The sequence below is a fragment of the Molothrus aeneus genome, chromosome 3 (genome assembly GCF_037042795.1).
Source record: "Molothrus aeneus isolate 106 chromosome 3, BPBGC_Maene_1.0, whole genome shotgun sequence".
In the NCBI taxonomy this organism is placed as follows: Eukaryota; Metazoa; Chordata; class Aves; order Passeriformes; family Icteridae; genus Molothrus; species Molothrus aeneus.
This window is the reverse complement of record NC_089648.1, coordinates 113,175,333-113,198,674: the sequence shown is the minus strand read 5'-3', so window position 1 is coordinate 113,198,674 and position 23,342 is coordinate 113,175,333. Positions and strand designations below refer to the sequence as shown.

The 23,342-nt window shown below is 64.9% G+C and overlaps 1 protein-coding gene across 2 annotated transcripts in view; it reads right to left on the bottom strand.

The window, feature by feature from the left end:
- DNMT3A (DNA methyltransferase 3 alpha) overlaps nucleotides 1-23,342 on the bottom strand; it is a 54,163-nt gene that overhangs the window by 5,016 nt on the left and 25,805 nt on the right. The window contains exons 4-20 of one of the 2 annotated variants that reach the window (XM_066547686.1): nucleotides 22,879-23,203; nucleotides 18,838-18,887; nucleotides 17,879-18,025; nucleotides 12,535-12,750; nucleotides 11,826-11,984; nucleotides 11,570-11,677; nucleotides 10,981-11,137; nucleotides 10,697-10,849; nucleotides 10,538-10,582; nucleotides 8,723-8,802; nucleotides 8,507-8,619; nucleotides 5,427-5,610; nucleotides 4,445-4,529; nucleotides 3,178-3,323; nucleotides 1,662-1,752; nucleotides 1,423-1,571; nucleotides 186-271 (exon numbers count right to left, since the gene is read on the bottom strand). In XM_066547686.1, coding sequence (XP_066403783.1) covers nucleotides 186-271; nucleotides 1,423-1,571; nucleotides 1,662-1,752; nucleotides 3,178-3,323; nucleotides 4,445-4,529; nucleotides 5,427-5,610; nucleotides 8,507-8,619; nucleotides 8,723-8,802; nucleotides 10,538-10,582; nucleotides 10,697-10,849; nucleotides 10,981-11,137; nucleotides 11,570-11,677; nucleotides 11,826-11,984; nucleotides 12,535-12,750; nucleotides 17,879-18,025; nucleotides 18,838-18,887; nucleotides 22,879-23,203 — 2,294 coding nt within the window. The remainder of the gene's footprint in view (nucleotides 1-185; nucleotides 272-1,422; nucleotides 1,572-1,661; nucleotides 1,753-3,177; nucleotides 3,324-4,444; nucleotides 4,530-5,426; nucleotides 5,611-8,506; nucleotides 8,620-8,722; nucleotides 8,803-10,537; nucleotides 10,583-10,696; nucleotides 10,850-10,980; nucleotides 11,138-11,569; nucleotides 11,678-11,825; nucleotides 11,985-12,534; nucleotides 12,751-17,878; nucleotides 18,026-18,837; nucleotides 18,888-22,878; nucleotides 23,204-23,342) is intronic. The other variant, XM_066547687.1, reaches the window with a different exon arrangement.

The window sequence follows — 23,342 nt, the reverse complement described above, 5'->3', positions numbered from 1 at the left end:
GCTGTCCAGGAGCACAGCCCACCCTCCCAGAGCTGTCCAGGAGTGCAGCCCACCCTCCCAGAGCTGTCCAGGAGTGCAGCCCACCCTGCCAGAGCTGTCCAGGAGCACAGCCCACCCTGCCAGAGCTGTCCAGGAGCACAGCCCACCCTGCCAGGGCCAGCCAGGGCTCAGCTCTGCCTGCTCACCTGTTCATGCCGGGCAGGTTCCCCCAGAAGTAGCGTGCCCGGTGTGCTGCAGACACTTCTTTGGCATCGATCATGACGGGGTTGGACTGAGGGAGGGAGGCAGGGAGAAGGGTCAGACCTGTCCTGGGGGTAGGGCCAGTGGGGCTGGGCAGCTGTGTGTTCCACATGGCAATGCAAGATGTTTTCTATTACCTATTAGTTTGCTTTATCTCTCTCTCTGAGTGACCACAATCACACCTCCCTAGGGAGGGGACACTGCTGATAACAGCTATGGAATGTCCCTGCATGGCTGATAAGAACTACAGCATCCCATTGGAGATGTGAGCCCAGAGGGAGGAGCCAAGCATTCCTACCCGGATATAATCCAGGGGTTTGGAGACACCAGCACAGCTTTCCCCACGGGATTCCCCAGAGGAACAGCAGCTGCCTCTCCTCCCACTGGATCTTCAGAGGCAGAATCCATCCTTCTCTACAGATCCCCCTTGCTCCAGCAGAACCACCCCTGACACTGCAGGAGGGCTGAGCCACAATTCCAATGGGACTGTGCCAACAGCCTGACCCACAGGGTGTCAGGCTGGGTTCTGACTCTGGCAGTGCTGTTCTAGTGCACTGCATTGTTTATTTTATCCTTTAACTTGGGGTCAATACAGAGTTAGATTGCTGTGCTGGTTTTACACCTTTTTGTTTACTATTTGTTTTTTTTATCGAATCCTGAACTGTATCTTCAAGATTAAATGTAAAACAAGTCCATCTTTCTCCTTTTGGACATTCAATTCCAAATCTATCACCACTTTTCCCCAAGTTTCTTGTAATCCAAGAATTTTCTCTGTTTTGCCTACAGGTTCTTAATTTGGATGGGTTATACCAGTGGCTGTTGACATAGGTGTGTGTAATAAAAGAGGAACTTTGGTTTCTTTCCATGCTTTCTGTAGCATTTGTGACACGATCTTGCTGGTATCCCGAAAGGGAAAAGACAACAAATGAGTGCCAGAAACAGGAAGATTTTTTTTTTTCTTTTCCCTATTAAAGAACTGTTATTTCCTGCTCCCATATTTTTTACCTGAGAGCCCCTTTAATTTAAAATCTACAGCAATTCAGAGGGGTGGGGAGGGTTTACATTCTCCATTTCAGGGGAGGCTCCTGCCTTCCTCAGCAGCCTCCCGTCTTTCCAAACACCGTGGGGCTGGGACCTGCAGGTCCCAGGGCTGCAGGGGGGTGGCCTCAGGCGGGCACTGACCTCCAGGAAGCGCGAGATGTCCCTCTTGTCACTCACTCCCATGGCCACCACGTTCTCAAAGAGCCAGAAGAAGGGCCGGTCGTCGCCCTCCTTGGGCCGGGCTTCGTGCAGCAGGCGGTAGAACTCGAAGAAGAGGCGCCCCGTGCCCTCTGTGGGGAGAAGAGAGGAGGGGCTGGGCTAAGGGCTGGGGGTCTCTGCCAGCCCTCTGTCACCCCTGTGCAGCCCCAGCCCTCTCCTACCATAGAGACCCTTCCTGGCCGGGTTGACGATGGACAGGTCGTTGCAGGGGCTGCCCCCAATGACCAGATCAAAGGGGCCCCACTCCTGTATCTGCAAGAGGGAAAGCAAGGAGAGCCCAGGTGAGCCAGGTGCTGCCGCAGCCACGATGGGGGCCTGCGCCCCACCGTCCTCTTCTCACAGAGAAAAGCCAGGCACAATTCTTCCCAAGAATATTTCTGGGATTCACATTGCCTGAACCCCAGAGAAAGGAAACAACCCTTATCACTTGCTGTGCCTGTGTTTGTGCAGAAGCAGAATGCAACGTGGAGATTGTTTACCCACAGTGATGGTGTTTTGGTTCCTTGGCCTGTCAGGGCCAGGTGTGTGTGTGTGTGTGTGTGTGTGTGTCAGACTGTCACGGCACAGACACGAGATTCAGAGCGGTGTGAGCAGGGTGGAGTGCTTGGCAGGTTCAGTTTTAGATGTATAGAACAATACAGTATAATAAAGTCATTAATTAGCCTTCTGATATCCATGGAATCAGATGCATCATTCCTCTCCCCTTGTTGGGGCCCTTACAGCACTGCTATACTCCTGCAGGCATGGTGCCCCAAACAAAGCAAAATTTCCCAAGATCCATCAAGGTGTTTAAAAAAGAAGAAAAAAAAGCCAATAAAAAATCCCAGGTCTGCTTCCCTGTCTACCCATGATGAACAATATGGAGATTGTTTACCCAAAGTGAGGGTGTTTGGGTTCCTTGGCCTATCAGGGCCAAGTGTGTAGCCCCATATTTCTCTTCACAGGGAAAAGCAAGGCACAGTTCTTCCCAAGAATATTCTTATTTCATTTGCTGTGCCTGTGTTGTGCAAAAGTGGAAAGCAATATGGGGATTGTTTGCCCAGAGTGATGGGGTTTGGTTTCCTTGGCCTCTCAGGGCCAGGTGTGTGTGTGATTCAGAGCAGTTCTGTGCAGGGTTGAGTGCTTGGCAGGTTCAGTTTTAGATATATAGAATAATATAGTAATAAAGTAATAGTATAGTAATAGTAGTAGTAATAGTATAAATTAATTAATTAGCCTTGTGATAAGATGGAGCTCTCCTCATATTCCTCCTTCCTTGGGGCCCTCACAGAGCAGCTACAGTGGCTGAGCTCCCCAGTGGGAAGAGACCCACCAGGACCATGGGGTCCCACTCAGGACACCCTGACACCCCCACCCTGGGCCCGAGGGCTGCCCCAAGGCTCTGGGGTGTCCTGGTGCTGGCAGGGAGGGGGTCAGGAAGGCACCTACGTGTTTCTGGGTGACATTGAGGGCTGCCCCAAGGCTCTGGGGTGTCCTGGTGCTGGCAGGAAGGGGGTCAGGAAGGCACCTACGTGTTTCTGGGTGACATTGAGGGCTGCCCCAAGGCTCTGGGGTGTCCTGGTGCTGGCAGGGAGGGGGTCAGGATGGCACCTACGTGTTTCTGGGTGACATTGAGGGCTGCCCCAAGGCTCTGGGGTGTCCTGGTGCTGGCAGGGAGGGGGTCAGGAAGGCACCTACGTGTTTCTGGGTGACATTGCGGACGTCCCCGACGTACATGATCTTGCCCTGGTGCCTCACCATGCCCACGGTGATGGAGTCCTCGCACACCTCGGAGGCAATGTACCTGTCCACCTGGATGCCCAGGTCCTTCAGCACCAGCAGCCCTGTGGGGAGCCATGGGGAGTGGGCCATGCACGGTTTGAGGGTCCACAGCCCCGTCCCCAGCTGTCCCACAACCCAGGGCTGAGCCCTTCCTGCTCTCCCCTCTGGTGTGTGAGCCCTGGGGTGGAGCAGGCAGGGCAGGCTGCCCATGGGAACACCCACACACCTGTCCCCAGAACATCCACAGGAACACCCACACACCTGTCCATGGGAACACCCACACACCTGTCCATGGGCACACCCACAGATGTGTCCTCAGGAACACCCACACACCTGTCCCCAGAACATCCACAGGAACACCCACACACCTATCCATGGGAACAGCCACACACCTGTCCATGGGAACAGCCACACACCTGTCCCCAGAACATCCACAGGAACACCCACACACCTGTCCATGGGAACAGCCACACACCTGTCCATGGGAACAGCCACAGGAACACCCACACACCTGTCCATGGGAACACCCACACACCTGTCCATGGGAACACCCCCACACCTGTCCCCAGAACATCCACAGGAACACCCACACACCTGTCCCCAGAACACCCCCACACCTGTCCCCAGAACATCCACAGGAACACCCACACACCTGTCCATGGGCACACCCACACACCTGTCCATGGGAACACCCACACACCTTTCCCCAGAACATCCACAGGAACACCCACACACCTGTCCATGGGAACAGCCACACACCTGTCCATGGGAACACCCACAGATGTGTCCTCAGGAACACCCACACACCTATCCATGGGAACAGCCACACACCTGTCCCCAGAACATCCACAGGAACACCCACACACCTGTCCATGGGAACACCCACACACCTGTCCATGGGAACAGCCACAGATGTGTCCTCAGGAACACCCACACACCTGTCCCCAGAACATCCACAGGAACACCCACACACCTGTCCATGGGAACACCCACACACCTGTCCATGGGAACACCCACAGATGTGTCCTCAGGAACACCCACAGATGTGTCCATGGGAACACCCACAGACCTCTCCACACCCCGTGGCCTGAGACCACCAGCTGCTCCCACCCCAGCTGCTCCAACCTCCCACATGCCCTGGGGGGGCCCTGCACGGGCCATGGGGGCAGGGACCCGCACCCACCTGTGGCGATGCCATCGAACAGCGAGAGCACCCGGATGGGCTTCCTCTTCTCAGCGGGCACCGGCGGGTACACCTTGGGGGGGTCCTGCACCAGGGGACGGGGGGGTCAGTGGGGCAGGGCTTGGGGGGGTCAGTGGGGAGGGGCAGGGGGTCACTGGCTGGGGGGGGCTGATGCAGAGGGGCTGGGGGTCAGAAGGGAGAGCCTGGGAGGGTCAGCATGGCTGGGAGGGGCTGGGGGGTCAGTGGGGCAGGGGATGGGGGTCAGTAGGGAGGGGAGGGGCTGGGGGGTCAGTGAGGCAGGGGATGGGGGTCAGTAGGGCAGGGAGGGGCTGGGGGGTCAGTGGGGCAGGGCTGGGGGTCAGCAGGGAGGGGAGGGGCTGGGGGGGTCAGTGGGGCAGGGCTGGGGGTCAGCAGGGAGGGGAGGGGCTGGGGGGTCAGTGAGGCAGGGGATGGGGGTCAGTAGGGCAGGGAGGGGCTGGGGGGTCAGTGGGGCAGGGCTGGGGGTCAGCAGGGAGGGGAGGGGCTGGGGGGGTCAGTGGGGCAGGGGATGGGGGTCAGTAGGGCAGGGAGGGGCTGGGAGGTCAGGGATTGGGGGTCAGCAGGAAGGGGCTTGGGGGGGTTCAGCAGGGAGGGGAGGGGCTGGGGGTCAGTGGGGCAGAGGTCAGTGGGGAGGGGCTGGGGGGGGTCAGCAGGGAAGAGCTTGGGTGTCAGCGGGGAGGGGCTGCGGGGTCAGCGGGTGGGGACCTGAGGGTCAGTGGAGAGGGGCTGGAGAGTCAGTGAGGGGGACCAGGGGGTCAGCGGGGAGGGGAGGGGGCGTCAGAGGGGAGGGACCTGGGGGTCAGAGGGGAGGAGCTTGGGGGTCAGCAGGGCAGTGCTGGGGGGTCAGTAGGAAGGGGAGGGGCTGGGCTGGGGGTCAGCAGGGCAGGGCTTGGGGGTCAGCAGGGAAGGGAGGGGCTGGGGGTCGCTGGGGAGGGGCACTCACAAACTCCTGGTCGTGGTTGTTGGCGAAGAACATCTGCAGGCGGGAGGGCCAGTCCTCGCGCCGCCGCAGCAGCCCGTAGACGCCCTTGTGGCCGCACATGTAGCAGTTCCAGGGGTCCTCCTTGATGGCCGCCTGCGCCGCCCCCGGGCCCACCAGCAGGTCCACGCACTCCACGCAGAAGCACCTGGCACGGGGGGCACCCAGGGTCGGCTCCTGCCAGGGCGGGCACCACCGGGACCTGGGCAGCTCCAGGGCACGACTGGGCAATGCCCGCTGGGGTCCCTCAGAGCTGCCCACTGCCAGCCCTGGTGTGAGACCCAGCTCCACGCTGGGACCGGGCATTGCCAAAGCCTGGCCCAGCCCCAAACCAGACCTGGCACCACCCAAAACCCCATGGCAGGGCTGTGGCATCACCAAAAACCTCCCCAGCCCCAAACCAGACCTGGCACCACCCAAAACCCCATGGCAGGGCTGTGGCATCACCAAAAACCTCCCCAGCCCCAAACCAGACCTGGCACCACCCAAAACCCCATGGCAGGGCTGTGGCATCACCAAAAACCTCCCCAGCCCCAAACCAGACCTGGCATCACCCAAAACCCCATGGCAGGGCTGTGGCATCACCAAAAACCTCCCCAGCCCCAAACCAGACCTGGCACCACCCAAAACCCCATGGCAGGGCTGTGGCATCACCAAAAACCTCCCCAGTCCCAAATCAGACCTGGCATCACCCAAAACCCCATGGCAGGACTGTGGGATCACCCAAAAGCCTCAGTCCCACAGCAGACCTGGGATCACCCAAAACCCCATCACAGTATCACCAAAAACCTCCCCAGCCCCAAACCAGACCTGGCACCACCCAAAACCCCACAAGCAGGACTGTGGCATCACCAGAACCTCCTCAGCCCCAAACCAGACCTGGCATCACCCAAAACCCCATGGCAGGACTGTGGCATCACCAGAACCTCCTCAGCCCCAAACCAGAACTGGCATCACCCAAAACCCCATGGCAGGGCTGCGGCATCACCCAAACCTCCCCAGCTCTACCCAGGCAGGACCAGGGCATTGCCAAAACTCCCACAGTCCCACACCTGGACCAGGACATTGCCAAAACCTCCCAACCCTACACAGGGGGAGTGTGGCAGCATTTAAACATCCCAAAGCAGGACTGGCATCATCAACAGCCCAGGGCAGGAATGTGGCACCATGAAAATCCTTCCATTCTTGCACTGGGACATCAGAAATCCTCCCAGCCCCAGAGCAGGACTGGCACCACTGAAATCCTACAGCAGGACCCTACACAGGGGGACTGTGGCATGATTAAAACATCCCAGCCCCAGAGCAGGACTGGCACCACTGAAATCCTACAGCAGCACTGAAGCATCACCAGAATTTCTCGTGCTGGGGCTGTGGCATCACCAAAACCCTGCCAAGCCCCACAGCAGGACTGACTGGCAGCACCTGATTTCCATGCCAGGTCTGTGGCACTACCAGAACCTCTCTAGCTCCACATCAGGACTGGATATTAGGATATTTTATAATGCCTATCACAAAATATCCCAGCTTTGGTGCTGAGGTGAATAAATCTGGTCCAGGTATGGGTCTGAAATGCAGATTGAGCTGCAGAGGTTGAGCTCTGGGTGGAGCCCCAGCTTGAGCTGCTGAGCTTTGGAATAACAAAGAGGATGAGGAAGGGTGACCCAGCCTGTGGATGGACACAGAGGCCCAGCAGGAGTCCAGGTAACACAAGCAAGGAGATAAAGAGCTGCCTGCCAGCCAGGTGGGTGCACAGAGCTGAGGACTCTGGAGGGACTTGGAGAGGGGGGCACTGAGGGGACAAAAGCCAGGGGTTCTTCAGTGGGGATCCCTCCTCAGAGGCATCAGCTCAGCTGTGTTTGTATTTCTGTGCCACAAATAAATGGCTTTAGGGAATGAGACGTCTGAGACTGCCATTGGCAAAGTGGGCTGGAGCCAGGGGGGAAACAGGGTCTGTGTGTGGGGTGGTGCCATCTGCAGCCACAGGGCTCTGGCCACAGCAGGACAGTCCCTGGCACTGGCAGTGTGACAGCCCAGGAGGCTCAGGAATGCTCAGACTGGGACATTTCCCTCTTGACATCACCGAATTCCCACACATTTCCTTATTGACATCACCAACTTTCCACACATTTCCTTATTGACATCACCAACTTTCCACACATTTCCTTCATGACATCATCGAGTTTCCACACATTTCCTTCATGACATCACCAACTTTCCACTCATTTCCTTCATGACATCACCGAATTCCCACACATTTCCTTATTGACATCACCAACTTTCCACTCATTTCCTTCATGACATCACCGAATTCCCACACATTTCCTTCATGACATCACCCAATTTCCACTCATTTCCTTCATGACATCACTGAATTTCCACTCATTTCCTTCATGACATCACTGAATTTCCACGAATTTCCTAATGACATCACTGAATTTCTACACATTTCCTTCATGACATCACCGAATTCCCACACATTTCCTTCATGACATCACCCAATTCCCACACATTTCCTTATTGACTTCACCGAATTCCCACATATTTCCATATTGACATCACTGAATTCCCACACATTTCCTTCATGACATCACTGAATCCCACACCAGGACTTGGCATCACCAGAACCTCCCCCAGGACTGGCATCACTGACCATGGTGGGACTGTGGCATCACCATATCCCACCCAGACTGGGACACCAAAGCCTGATGTCCACGGGGACAGTGGCACCACCAGGACCTCCCTGGCACCACCATACCCACCTGCTCCTGTGCCACAGACCGCAGCACTGCCAAAACATCCCAGCCCCAAACTATGCCAAGACTCTGGCACCACCAAACCTTCCCAGGGTTTGGGACATCACCAAACCCCCCCAGTGCCACACCAGGACTGGCACCACCAAAGGCACGTGGCAGGAATGTGGCAACACCAAACTGGCCCAGCCTCACGGCAGACAGGAGTGGGGCCCCAGTGGGAGCTGCCTGGTTCCAGCCCAGCCCCGTGGCACCCCCTGGCAGCCCCTGGCACCCCCAGGCAGCCCCTGGCACCTGCAGCAGTTGTTGTTGCCACACATGAGGACCTCACGGCCACCGCAGCAGATGGTGCAGTAGGACTGGTAGCCGTCGTCGTCGTACTGGTACGCACACTCCAGGAAGCAGTTCTGGGGACAGCCGGGGTGTCACCGTGGGCCTGGGGACACTGGGGCCCCCCCCTCGGGGTGGGGTACACCCCGTGAGCCCCCCAGGCCGTGCCCCACAGCGTACCTTGCAGTTTTGGCACATCCCCCCGATGAACAGAGGGTGCTCCAGGGTCACGTTGAGGCTCCCGCAGGAGATGCAGATGTCTGGGGGAGAAGGGGAGACACTGCCCTGGCACCCCACACCAGCATGGGGACACCCCAAACCATCGCCCTGGCACCCCACACCAGCATGGGGACACCCCAAACCATCGCCCTGGCACCCCACACCAGCATGGTGGGGACACTCCAAACCATCGCCCTGGCACCCCACACCAGTATGGGGACACCCCAAACCATCGCCCTGGCACCCCACACCAGCATGGGGACACCCCAAACCATCGCCCTGGCACCCCACACCAGCATGGTGGGGACACCCCAAACCATCGCCCTGGCACCCCACACCAGTATGGGGACACTCCAAACCATCGCCCTGGCACCGCAGACTGGCGTGGGGACACCCCAAACCATCACCCTGGCACCCCACCCAATGTGGGGACACCCTGAGCCACCACCCTGGCACCCCACCCCAGCATGGTGGGGACACCCCAAACCATCGCCCTGGCACCCCACACCAGCGTGGGGACACCCCGAGCACCTCACCCAGTGTGGGGACACCCTGACCCATCACCCTGGCACCCCAAATTGGCATGGGGACACCCTGACTGATCACCCTGGCACCCAACCCAGCATGAGGACACCCCGAGCCATTGCCCTGGCACCCAACATTGGCATGGGGACATCCTAAGCCATTGCCCTGGCAACCCATGCCAGCATGGTGGGGACACCCTGAGCCATTGCCTGGCACCCCACCCCAGAATGGGGACACCCTGAGCCATCACCCTGGCACCCCACCCCAGCATGGTGGGGACATCCCAACCCCAGAATGGGGACACCCTGAGCCACCACCCTGGCACCCCAGACTGGCATGGGGACACTCCGAGCTATTGCCCTGGCACCCCACCCCAGCTTGGGGACACCCTCATCCCTTGTCCTGCAGTCCCCAGGACACGCTCACCCCATGCTGGCGTCACAGCAGAGCTGGGGACCGGCCCTGGCAGCAGCTGGCAGGACCCCCAGTGCCCTCCAGCGCCACCCCAGACCCCAACAGCCCCGGGGGGGTCCCTGCCACCATCCTGGGGGTCCCTGCCACCATCCTGGGGGTCCCTGCCACCACCCAGGGCTGGCCACTGCCACCTCACAGCTGCTGTCCCTCTGCCAGTCAGGCTGAGGGTGGGACAAGCCCGGCCTTCCTCCCCTGAGCTGCCCCACACCCCTGCGTGCCCCCTGTGCCCTGAGGTGCCCAGGCTGGCAGGGACAGCCCCTCCAGCCCAGGCTGGCAAGGACAGACACCCCCAGCCCCGGGCAGGCAGGGACAGACACCCCCAGCCCATCCCCTGTGCCCTGAGGTGCCCAGGCAGGCAGGGACAGACCCGCCAGCCCATCCCTGTGTGCAGGACGTGCCCAGGCAGGGACAGACCCCTCCAACCCCCAGCCTCCCAGCCCAGAGAGGCAGGGACAGCCCCCAGGCCATCCCCTGGTGCAGGGCGTGCCCAGGCAGGCAGGGACAGCCCCTCCCCAGCCCAGAGAGGCAGGGACAGCCCCCTCAGCCAGAGAGGCAGGGACAGCCCCCAGCCCATCCCCTGGTGCAGGGCGTGCCCAGGCAGGCAGGGACAGCCCCCCCAGCCCAGAGAGGCAGGGACAGTCCCCCAAGCCCATCCCCTGGTGCAGGGCGTGCCCAGGCAGGGACAGACCCCTTCAACCCCCAGCCTCCCAGCCCAGAGAGGCAGGGACAGCCCCCAGGCCATCCCCTGGTGCAGGGCGTGCCCAGCCCCACACTCACCCTCGATGTTCCTGCATTTCTGCCGCACCTCGTACACCAGCCGCTCTGGGGGAACAGGGGACACTCAGGGGCTGCCCCGGCCAGGGGGGACAAGGGAGGGACCCCCGGGGGACAAGGGGGAGCAGCCCCCAGAGAGGAGGAGGGTGGGCACGGGGGTACCTCGGGTGCGCTCGTCGATGATCTCCTTGACCTTGGGCTTCTCCTGGGTTGTGCTTTTGCGGGGTTTTTTGGCGGGCGGGGGCGGTGCGTAGGCGGCTGCTTCGGGCTCCACCCACATCTCCGTGTAAACTTCTTTGTAGGGGTTCCTCTCCTCTGTGGGTCACCAGTGGGGCCATCAGTGGTGTCCCCCCATCGGGTCACATCACCAGGTGTGTCCCCCAGCCCCCTGGTACCTCCCAGCCCAGGCCAGTGCCACCCTGGGAGTGTCCCCAGTCCGTGCTGACCTTCGGGGGGCTCCAGCCCCTTGGGGCCCGAGGGCTGGAAGCCACCCAGGGCCCACTCGATCATCTGCTTGTTCTGGATCTCCACCACCTTGGACGTGTCGCTCTCGTCGTTCTCGGGGCAGGCTGGGAAGATCTTCCCGGCCCGGCTGCTGGCCACCTGTGGGGTGTGCAGGTGTCACCAGCCCATCCTTGGGGGTCCCCCAGGCTGCTCTCGCACAGGAGCCCCAAAGCCAGGGTCCCCCCAGTGTGGGACAGCTGATTCTGTCTGCCTGACTCCCAGACACCCCAAAGCCCCCTTAGGGAGCACACATGTCCTTAGGGGGTCCCCACACCCCCTAAGAGACTCCAGGTGGGGCAGGAGGGGAGGCAGGGCCAGGTCCTGGCAGGGTGGAGAGGCAGCTGCTGCTTCTACAGGTGGAGCTGGTGCCCTGGCATGTCCCCATGGCTTGGCAGTGTCACCCCCCAGGCTCAGCAGTGTCCCTGCTGCCTTGGCAGTGTCCCCACCCCAAGCTTGGCAGTGTCCCCCCATGGCTCAGCAGTGTCCCTGCTGCCTTGGCAGTGTCTCCAGGGCTCGGCAGTGTCCCCTCACCTGCAGCACCTCGTAGATGGCCTTGCGGTACATGGGCTGCTTGTTGTAGGTGGCCTGGTGGAAGGCGCTGGCGAAGGAGCTCAGGGGCAGCAGCTTCTCCACACACACCTGGGGAGGGACAGGAGACAGCCGTGGGGACACCAGTGTCACTCACTGTCACCCTGGGGTGCCCCTTACCCCCGAGGGGTGCCACTTGCCCCTGAGGGGTGCCACTTGCCCCTGAGGGGTGTCACCCACCCCACGGGGTGTCACTTACCACGGAGAACTTGCCGTCCCCGAACCACATGACCCAGCGGGTGCCCTCGGCGGCGCGGGAGCGGCCGGTCATCCACCAGGACACGATGCGCCCGGGCCACCAGGAGAAGCCGCGCAGCTTGCCCCACACCAGCTCGCCGATGCCGAAACCACGCCCGTCCTGCGGCCGGGGACAGGGGACAGGGCAGGGGACAGGGCAGGGTCAGCACGGTGCCACCCGGCCCGGCCGGTGCCTCCAGGTGGGGCGGGAGGGGAGGCAGGGCCGGGTCCTGGCAGGCTGGAGAGGCAGCTGCTGCTGCTAGAGGTGGAGGAGTGTCCTGGGATGTCCCCATGGCTCGGCAGTGTCCCCATGGCCCGGCAGTGTCCCCATGGCCCGGCAGTGTTCCTGCTGTCTCTGCAGTGTCCCCATGGCTCAGCAGTGTCCCCCCCCTGCCTTGGCAGTGTCACCCCACAGCTTGGCAGTGTCCCTGCTGTCCTGGCAGTGTCCACCCATGGCTCGGCAGTGTCCCCATGGCCCAGCAGTGTCCCCATGGCTCAGCGGTGTCCCCCTATGGCTTGGCAGTGTCGCTGCTGCCTCGGTGGTGTCACCCTGGCTCGGCAGTGTTCCCCATGGCTCGGCAGTGTCCCTGCTGTCCTGGCAGTGTCACTCCTGGCTCGGCAGTGTCCCCCCACAGCTCGGCAGTGTCCCCATGGCCCGGCCCGGCCCTCACCTCGTACTCGGGCTCGTCGTCGGCCGACTTGGAGGCGTTCTTGTCGCCGGCCTCGGCCACGGCGGGTTCGGGCGTGGTGGCCACGCTGGGCGAGGCGGGGTCGGTGGGCTGCTGCGGCCCGGGCGGGGGGCTGGCCTCCTCCTCCTTCTGCGCCTCGGCCCGCGCCGGCTCCTCCACCACGTTCATCACGGCGATCACCTTGGCCTTCTTCTCGGCCTGGGGGACGGCATGGCACGGCATGGCTCGGCACGGCACGGCACCGGGGCCCCGGGGAGCCCGCCGCGGGGATGGCGGCCAGCGCCCGTGCCTCAGTTTCCCCCGCTGACCCCCGGGACCCCCAGAACTTACCCCGGGGCCCATGCCAGGACCCCCGAGCCCATCCCGGTACCCTCTGTTCTTATCCCGGTACCCCCCGAGCCCATCCCGGTACCGTTGGAGCTTATCCTGGGAGCCCCGGGGCCCATCCTGGTACCCTCTGTGCATATCCCGGTACCCCCGGGGCCATCCCGGTACCCTCGGTGATTATCCCGGTACCCCCCGAACCCATCCCGGTACCCTCTGTGCTTCTCCCGTGACTCCCACACGCATCCCGGTACCCTCTATGCTCATCCCGCGACCCCCCGAGCCCATCCCGGTACCCTCTGTGCTTATCCCGGTACCTTCTGTGTTTGTCCCGGGAGCCCCGGAGCCCATCCCGGTACCGTCTGTTCTTATTCCGGTACCCCCGAGCCCATCCCGTGACCCCTGGGCCCATCCCGGTACCCTCTGTGCTTATCCCGGCACCCTCGCAGCGCATCCCGGTCCATTTCACCCTCTCCGGGTGCTCCCCCTCGAGCTCCCCGGCCCCGGCGGGATCTCCCCGTGCGGCCCGGCCCGCGGTGCTGCCGGTGCCGGTGCCGCTCACGTACCCGCGGGAACGGCCGGGCCCGGGCCGGGGCGGAACGCGCGGAGCCGGAACGCGCGGAGCCGGCCGGGCCGGTGCGGGTCAGCCCGGCGGCCCTTTGTCTGGGCTCCGGGTCACGTGGTGCCTCCCGGCCCGGCTGGTTGGCTGCGCTGGGGGGCGGGGGGGGGGCGCGCGGGGGGCACGGGCCGGACCGGAACCGAAGGGGAACCGAAAGGGCCCGAGTGGAACCGAGCGGAACCGAAAAGAGCCGAGCGGAACCGGAGTGACCGAGAGGAGCCGAAGAGACCCGAACGGCGCTCGGGCCGGACCCGAAGGGAACCGAGCGAAACCGAAGGGACCGGGCGGAACCGAAAGGTTCGGGACGAACCGAGCGGAGCCGAGCGAAGCCGAGCAGAACGGAGACAGCCGAGCGGTCTCCGGGACGGATCCGAACGGTCCCGAGCAGAACCGAACGGTTCCGAGCAGAACCGAACGAAGCCGAGCGGAGTCCCGGCACGGAACCGGACGGAGCCGAACGGCCGCGAGCTCTCCGGTCCCGGTCCCGCTGTCCCGGTGTCCTCCCGGGCTGACCCCAGTCCCCGTGGCGGTGCTCCTCGCCCCGGCCCCGCTGTCCCGCCGGTGCCCCGGTGTCGGCCCGTCCCTCCCGGTACTCACGGGCCGTGCTCCGCTCCGGGCTGGCTGCGCCGCACGCCGCGGGGCCGCTCCCGCCGCCTTTTGTCCCGGGGCCGCGGCCCCCCGGCCTTTGTGCGGAGCGCCGGGACGGGGCGGGGGCGGCGGCGCCCCGGGGGCCTCGCCCCGCACGGCGGGAGCCGCCCCCGCCCCCCGCACCAGTGGCACCAGTTCGGGACTGGGGGGGGGGGCGGCACCGGTCTGGCTGCACCGGCAGGATGGACACCGGTCACTCTGCCCGGTTCAGCCCGGGATGGACACCGGTCACTGCCCGGTTCAGCCCGGGATGGACACCGGTCTGGGGTCACTCTGCCCGGTTCAGCCCGGGATGGACACCGGTCTGGGGTCACTCTGCCCGGTTCAGCCCGGGATGGACACCGGTCTGGGGTCACTCTGCCCGGTTCAGCCCAGTTCGTCCCAGTTCAGCCCAGTGTAGTCACTGGTCTGGGGTCACACTGCCCAGTTCGGCCCAGTTCGTCCCAGTTCAGCCCAGTACAGTCACTGGTCTGCGGTCACACTGCCCAGTTCAGCCCAGTACAGTCACTGGCACGGGGCTGGCACCGCCCCACTGTCCCGGTTCGGCCCGGTATGGACGGGCCACGCTCGGGTCCCTGCAGCCCAGGACATGCCCTGCCAGCCCCGGTGTCCCCGGGACCCCTCTGTGTGCCAAGGGGGGGTGGTGTCACCCCGGGGTGGCAGCGGGACCCCTGCCCTGCCACCCCCAGCTCGGGCTTTGGGGACCTGGCATGTTTGGGGACACGAGTGGCCCTGGGTCAAAGGACACGGGGTGGGTGCCACCCGGAGTGTCCCGGGGCAGGGTCACAGCAGGACCTGGTGTCCTCCCCTCAGTGCCGATCCCACCGGGCCCCGCTCTGCCCGGGGGGGACAGGAAATGTCCCATCGCCGGTCGTTAAGGGACATCGTCTGCATATCCCCGCTGGACAATTGTCCCAAGCGATCTCTGCCCTGGGGCCACCGGCAGCGCTGGCAGCCCTGTCCACCCCCATCCTCATCCTCATCCTCAGCTCCATCCCCCATCCCTGTCCTTGCCTCACCCCCACCCTCATCCTCATCTTCATTCCACCTGCATTGCCACCCTCATCCCCATCCCCATCCCCTCTCCATTCCATTCCCTGCCCCAATTCCCATCCCCCTTCCACCCCTATCCCCATCTCACCCCATTCCCTGTCCTTGCCCCAGCCCCATTCTCATCCCCCTCTTTCTCCCATTCCCATCCCCTCTCCATTCCATTCCATTCCATTCCATTCCATTCCATCCCCACCTTCATCCCTTGCCCCACCCCCTTCATCCCAACCCCACGGTCCCACCTCTGTCCCCATCTCCACAGCGGGCACGGGGTGGGGGGGTCCCAGCCTGAGGGGTCCAGCATGGACACGAGAGGGACAGCGCCTGCCCTGGGTGTCCCTGTGTCCCTGTCCCTGTGTCTGTGTCCCTGCACTGACCCTGTTCCCACACTGTGCCCAGGTGAGGTGTCGGTGTCACTGCACTGACCCTGGGTGTCCCTGTCCCCGTGTCCCTGGGTGTCCCTGTCCCCATGCCAGCTGCACCCTCAGGGGCTGAGGGGTGAGGAAGAGGAGGCCAGGCTGGAGGGGGCTGGGTTGTCCCTGTGCCCACGGTAGCAGGGTCAGTGACCCCAGCTGAGACAGAGAGTGGGGACTGTCCCCAAAGTGGGACACGGGCGGTGGTGGCACAGAGGGGGAGACCCCAGCAGCTGTGAATTGTCACTGGGCTACCAGCCAGCTCTGCTCCCCAAAATCAGGGTCCAGGAGTGACCAGTGGCAGCTCTGGAGGCCCTCGTGGTTTGGGGGCTCCATGGAGAGGAACTCACAGATGGGGCAGGGCAGGGGGGCTGTCCTGGGACCCCTGCAGGAGGAGGGAAGGGGGCACATCCTGTGTGTGGCCATGCCAGCTGTGCCCTGTGCCCCATGGGGACACCGTGGCCATGCCAGCTGTGCCCTGTGCCCCGTGGGGACACCGTGGCTGTGTCAGCCATGCCCTGTGCCCCATGGGGACACTGTGAATGTACCAGCTGTGCCCTGTGCCCCGTGGGGACACCGTGGCCATGCCAGCTGTGCCCTGTGCCCCATGGGGACACCGTGGCCATGCCAGCCATGCCCTGTGCCCCATGGGGACACTGTGAATGTACCAGCTGTGCCCTGTGCCCCATGGGGACACCGTGGCCATGCCAGCCATGCCCTGTGCCCCATGGGGACACTGTGAATGTACCAGCTGTGCCCTGTGCCCCGTGGGGACACCGTGGCCATGCCAGCTGTGCCCTGTGCCCCGTGGAGACACCGTGGCCATGCCAGCTGTGCCCTGTGCCCCATGGGGACACTGTGAATGTACCAGCTGTGCCCTGTGTCCCGTGGGGACACTGTGGCCATGCCAGCTGTGCCGTGTCCCGTAGGGACACCGTGGCTGTGTCAGCCATGCCCTGTGCCCATGGCATGGCCTGGCCATGTCAGCCATGCCCAGTGGGACACTGTGGCTGTGCCACCATCCCTGTGGGTGCCAACAGGAGGGTGCTTGGCAGCAGGGCTACAAACAGTGCCAAGGAGGTGGCACAAGGGCACAGACACACTGCCAGGGAGACCCGGTGGCAGTGGGGACAATGCTGAGAACGGGCTGAGGGGTGTGATGGGGACCCCGGGGCACCTGCAGAGCCCCTGTCCCTGCTGCCCACGAGCAGCTGCCAGCACCATGGCTGCCCCCTGCCTGTGCCAGGCTCCTGCCACGAGCCTGGCTGTGGCACACGCCGCTTCCCCAGGAAACGGGCAGGAACGGGGGGCACATCCCACCCTGCGGGCAGCAACGGGGGGCACATCCCACCCTGCGGGCAGCAACGGGGGGCACATCCCACCCTGCGGGCAGCAACGGGGGGCACATCCCATGGGCAGGAACAGGGGGCACATCCTGGGGCAGGAACAGGGGGCACATCCCGGGGCAGGAACGGGGGGCACATCCTGGGGGCAGGAACAGGGGGCACATCCCACGGGCAGGAACGGGGGGCACATCCCGGGGCAGGAACGGGGGGCACATCCCACGGGCAGGAAAGGGACGGCTGGCACATTCCCTGGGAGCAGGACGGGTCCGCTGCCCACGGCTGCCAAGAGAGGGCAGCCCCAGGGGCACAGGGGTGAGGAACAGAGCCGGGGGCCAGGCTCAGGTGCCAGTGGGGCAGCAACACCACCGGCAGCACGGAGCACCCCTTCCACCAGTCCCGTGTGCCCACCTGAGCTTCCTGTGTGTGCCCACTGTCCCCTGTGTGCCCGGCCAGCTCCGGCCTGGGCTCTGTGCCACCATCCCCAGTCCTGGCCCAGGCTCTGTGCCACCGACACCAAAGGACCCTGGGGGCTCGCTGTCCCCATGTACCCACCCCGCTGATGCCATGGGACCCTCGGGGCTCGCTGTCCCCATGTACCCACCCCGCTGATGCCATGGGACCCTCAGGGCTTGGTGGCCCCGTGTGCCCACCCTGGTGGTGCCATGGCAGCCACAGGGCTCAGTGCCCACCCCGCTGTTGCTGAGAGACCCTCAGGGCTCGATGGCTCCATGTGCCCACCCCGCTGGTGCCGTGGGACCCTCGGAGCTTGGTGCCCACCCACGTGATGCCATGGCAGCCCCGAGGCTCAGTGCCCCCTCCTCTGGTGCCATGGGACCCTTGGGGCTCGGTGCCCACCCCGGTGGCGCTGCGGCAGCCCCAGGGCTCAGTGAGCCCGCGGTGCCCACCCTGGCGGTGCCAGCCCTCACCTCCCTCTTCCAGCGTGCCAGCCACTCGTCGCGTTTCCTCTTGCTGATGTAGTAGGGGTCCCCTGCCTGGAAGGTGTGCCGCTGCATCGGCCGCTGCCGCAGGCTCGACTCCCAGCCCAGCCCGCCCCGGAGCCGCCCCCGAGAGCCCTGCGGGAGAGACGGGGCTGAGGGCACTGCCAGGGCACTGCCAGGGCACTGCCAGGGCTGAGGGCACTGCCAGGGCAGAGAGAGAGAGAGGGGTGAGGGCACTGCTAGGGGTGAGGGCACTGCCACGGCAGAGAGAGAGGGGTGAGGGCACTGCTGGGACCTGACAGGGGCTGAGCTTGGGGACAGCACAGGGGACACAGTACATGGGACAGCACAGGGGACATGGCACAGGGGGCACAGCACATGACCTGGAGGCCATGGCATCACAGCTGCACCTCGGTGGGCATCACTGGCACCATCCAGGCACGGATCTGCCTGGGGCTGAGGGAGCAGGGGGAGATGGTGCCCGTGGGCAGAGGAGCCCCACACTGCCTGCTGGGCTGTGGGGCTGTGCCACCTCCAGGGATGGGCTGTGGGGCTGTGCCCAGCTCCAGGGATGGGCTGTGGGGCTGTGCCACCTCCAGGGATGGGCTGTGGGGCTGTGCCCAGCTCCTGGGATGGGCTGTGGGGCTGTGCCACCTCCAGGGATGGGCTGTGGGGCTGTGCCCAGCTCCAGGGATGGGCTGTGGGGCTGTGCCCAGCTCCTGGGATGGGCTGTGGGGCTGTGCCCAGCTCCAGGGATGGGCTGTGGGGCTGTGCCCAGCTCCAGGGATGGGCTGTGGGGCTGTGCCCAGCTCCTGGGGTGGCTGTGAGGCTGTGCCCAGCTCCTGGGTGCCTGTGCCCATCTCCTGGGTGTGCTGTGCCCATCTGGGATGTGCTGTGCCCATCTCCTGTGCCCATCCTTGCAGGGAGCAGCCCCAGGCCGTACTTGCCTCCATTTTCAGGCTGTCGAAGTTGTTGTTTTCCTCCTTCTCGTCCTTGCCTGCCCACGGAACAGAGAGCGACCGTCAGTGTCGGTGTGGGGCTGGGACCCCCACCCGGGACCCACACGGGGCGATGGGACCCCCACCCGGGACTCCAGGGGCAGATGGGACCCCCACCCGGGACTCCAGGGGGGAGAGGGGTCCCCCCAGCCCGTCCAGAGCCCCCCAGATCCCCCCAGGCCGGGCGGGGGTCGCGGAGGTCGCTCCCGGGTGGGTGCAGCCGCTGCCCCGGCGGGTTTGGGGGTCCGGGGCAGGGACCCCCCCCGCGGGAAGGGGAAGCGGCGCAGCCCCGCTGCTGCTTCCTGTGCTCGGCACATCCGCGCCGCGGCTCCGCCGAGAGAGCGAGAGAGCGCTGCCAGGAAAGCGGCTACAAACAAACCCCGAGGCTTCCGGGGCTGAGAACCGCCGGGGAGCGGGGGCGGCGGCGACAGGGGGGCTCACACCCACTGCTGGCACCCCACAGGCTGGCACGGGCACGGGGGCGGCACAGGGTGACACTGGGATGGTGCCCCATAGGCTGGCATGGGCACTGGGGTGGCACAGGGTGACACTGGGATGGTGCCCCATAGGCTGGCATGGGCACTGGGGTGGCACAGGGTGACACTGGGATGGTGCCCCATAGGCTGGCATGGGCACGGGGGTGGCACAGGGTGACACTGGGATGGTGCCCCATAGGCTGGCATGGGCACGGGGGTGGCACAGGGTGACACTGGGATGGTGCCCCATAGGTTGGCATGGGCACTGGGGTGGCACAGGGTGACACTGGGATGGTGCCCCATAGGCTGGCATGGGCACTGGGGTGGCACAGGGTGACACTGGGATGGTGCCCCATAGGCTGGCACGGGCACGGGGGTGGCACAGGGTGACACTGGGATGGTGTCCCATAGGCTGGCATGGGCACTGGGGTGGCACAGGGTGACACTGGGATGGTGCCCTGCAGCTGGCACGGGCACGGGGGTGGCACAGGGTGACACTGGGATGGTGCCCTGCTGCGGGCATGGGCACTGGGGTGGCACAGGGTGACACTGGGATGGTGCCCTGCAGCTGGCACAGACCCTGGGGTGGCACAGGGTGACACTGGGATGGATGGAGGGAGGGATGGAGGCAGGGATGGAGGGATGGATGGATGGAGACAGGGAGGGATGGAGGCAGGGATGGATGGAGGCAGGGATGGATGGATGGAGGGAGGCAGGGAGGGATGGAGGGAGGGATGGAGGGATGGAGGCAGGGATGGATGGATGGAGGGAGGCAGGGAGGCAGGGAGGCAGGGAGGGATGGAGGGACGGAGGCAGGGAGGGATGGAGGGATGGAGGCAGGGATGGATGGAGGCAGGGATGGAGGGACGGAGGCAGGGAGGGATGGAGGGACGGATGGATGGAGGCAGGGATGGAGGGACGGAGGCAGGGATGGATGGAGGCAGGGATGGAGGGACGGAGGCAGGGAGGGAGGCAGGGAGGGATGGAGGGACGGATGGAGGCAGGGATGGAGGGAGGCAGGGAGGCAGGGAGGGATGGAGGGACGGATGGATGGAGGCAGGGAGGGATGGAGGGACGGATGGAGGGATGGATGGAGCTCTCTCCCGGCAGCCTCAAGCTCTGCCCGGGTCCCGGCATCGCTCGCACACCGCACCCCCGTTCCCGCAGCCTCGGCCGGGTCCGTTTGCCCCGGGGCTGCCCGGGGCCGCCCCCGCTCCCCCCGAGTGCGGCTGCGGCTGCGCCTCGTGACTGCGGCAGCATCTGCAGCGTGCGGCTCATCCGTGCATGCATCCAGCCAGCCCTGCCTCTGCCGGCTGCATCCCTGCCTCTGCCGGCTGCATCCCAGCCTGTCCTGGCCATCCCAGCCTGTCCCAGCCTGTCCCGGCTGCATCCCAGCCTGTCCCAGCCATCCCAGCCTGTCCCAGCCATCCCAGCCTGTCCCGGCCATCCCAGCCTCTGCCGGCTGCATCCCAGCCTGTCCCAGCCATCCCAGCCTGTCCCAGCCATCCCAGCCTGTCCCGGCCATCCCAGCCTGTCCCGGCCATCCCTGCCTGTCCCAGCCATCCCTGCCTGTCCCGGCCATCCCAGCCTCTGCCGGCTGCAATCCCAGCCTGTCCCGGCCATCCCAGCCTCTGCCGGCTGCATCCCAGCCTGTCCCAGCCATCCCTGCCTGTCCCGGCCATCCCAGCCTGTCCCGGCCATCCCAGCCTGTCCCGGCCATCCCTGCCTGTCCCAGCCATCCCTGCCTGTCCCGGCCATCCCAGCCTCTGCCGGCTGCAATCCCAGCCTGTCCCGGCCATCCCAGCCTCTGCCGGCTGCATCCCTGCCTGTCCCGGCCATCCCAGCCTGTCCCGGCCATCCCTGCCTGTCCCAGCCATCCCTGCCTGTCCCGGCCATCCCTGCCTCTGCCGGCTGCAATCCCAGCCTGTCCCGGCCATCCCTGCCTGTCCCGGCTGCATCCCTGTCCCGGCCATCCCAGCCTGTCCCGGCTGCATCCCTGCCTGTCCCAGCTCCATCCCAGCCTGTCCCAGCTCCATCCCAGCCTGTCCCAGCTCCATCCCTGCCTGTCCCAGCTCCATCCCTGCCTCTTCCAGCTCCATCCCAGCTGGGCTCAGCCATCCCTGCCTGCCCCAGTTCCGTCCCAGCCTATTTCAGCTCCATCCCTGACTCTTCAGCCCCATCCCTTCCCGCCCCAGCCATGCCAGCCTCTTGAGCTCCATCCTGGGATGTCCCAGCTCCATCCCAGCCTCTTCCAGCTCCATCCCAGCTCCCTGTCCATCCGGGCCCTCCCTGGCTCAGCATGGCCGGTCAGTCTGTGATGATTCCAGTCAGGAAGGCCCCAGTGCCAGAGCTGGGAATGCTGAGAAGGCTGTCCTGGGGTCCAGAGGGACCACCTGGGTCCAGCCTGTGCTGTGACCTGTGCTCCTGTCCCCGGGCTCACCTGCACGGCCCTCCCTGCAGGTGTCACACTGGGGCTCACCTGCACGGCCCTCCCTGCAGGTGTCACAATGGGACTCACCTGCACAGCCCTCCCTGCAGGTGTCACACTGGGACTCACCTGCACAGCCCTCCCTGCAGGTGTCAGAGCCCTCCCTGCAGGTGTCACACCAGGGCTGGGGGTCCCTGAGGGGCTGGGGGGCTCTGGGGGTCCTTGGGGGGCTGAGGGTTCCTGTGGGGCCGGGAGTCCCTAAGGGCTGAGGGTCTCTGTGGGGCTGGGGGTACCTGAGAGGCTGGAGGTCCCTGGGGGCTGGGGGTCTCTGTGGGGCTGGGGGTCCCTGAGGGGTTGAGGGTCCCTCGGGTCCCTGGAGGGCCCTGAGGGTCTCTGGGGGTCCCTGTGGAGCTGGGGATCTCTGGGGATCTCTGGGGGTCTCTGGGGGTCCCTGTGGAGCTGGGGATCTCTGGGGATCTCTGGGGGTCTCTGGGGATCTCTAGGGGTCCCTGTGGAGCTGGGGGTCTCTGGGGATCTCTGGGGATCTCTGGGGATCTCTGGGGGTCTCTGGGGGTCTCTGGGGTCCCTGTGGAGCTGGGAATCTCTGGGGGTCTCTGGGGGTCCCTGTGGAGCTGGGGGTCTCTGGGGATCTCTGGGGATCTCTGGGGGTCTCTGGGGGTCTCTGGGGGTCCCTGTGGAGCTGGGGGTCTCTGGGGATCTCTGGGGGTCTCTGGGGGTCCCTGGGGTCCCTGTGGAGCTGGGGATCTCTGGGGATCTCTGGGGATCTCTGGGGGTCTCTGGGGGTCCCTGTGGAGCTGGGGATCTCTGGGGATCTCTGGGGGTCTCTGGGGGTCTCTGGGGGTCTCTGGGGGTCCCTGGGGTCCCTGTGGAGCTGGGGGTCTCTGGGGATCTCTGGGGGTCCCTGTGGAGCTGGGGATGTCTGGGTATGTCTGGGGGTCTCTGGGGGTCCCTGGGGTCCCTGTGGAGCTGGGGATCTCTGGGGATCTCTGGGGGTCTCTGGGGGTCTCTGGTGTCCCCGGGGGCCGCACCCTGGAGAGCAGGGAGCCCCCGGGGCGTCGCTCTCACCTTTCTCCGCTCCCTCCAGGAGTTTCCTCCTGCCGCGTTTCTTCTGGGGGTCGGAGGGGGCCATGTCGCCCTCGTCGGCGGGCGCGTCCAGCCCCTCCTTGGGCGTGCAGCGGCCGTTCTCCAGCGCCCGCCCCGCCTCCCCGTCCGCCAGGCTCTCCGCCTCGTCCTCCTCGGGCCGGCCGCCCTTGGGGCTGCCCCCGGCCTCCTCGGCATCGCCCTCCACGTCCCCGTTGGGCAGCGGCTCGGCGGGGCTGGCCTCGGGGCACGCCGGGGGGCACTTGGGGACGGCCGCCGTGTCCTTGGGGGTGTCACTGCTCTCCGCCTGCTGGGAGGGGGGAAGAGCTGCGCTTGGTGATGGCACGGGGCGGGACAGCAGCACATGGGGCTGAAAAGGGCCAGCCCCAGCTCGGGTGTGCCAGGTGTGCCAGGTGCTGCTGCTGGCACCGGGACACCCAGCCCCACCT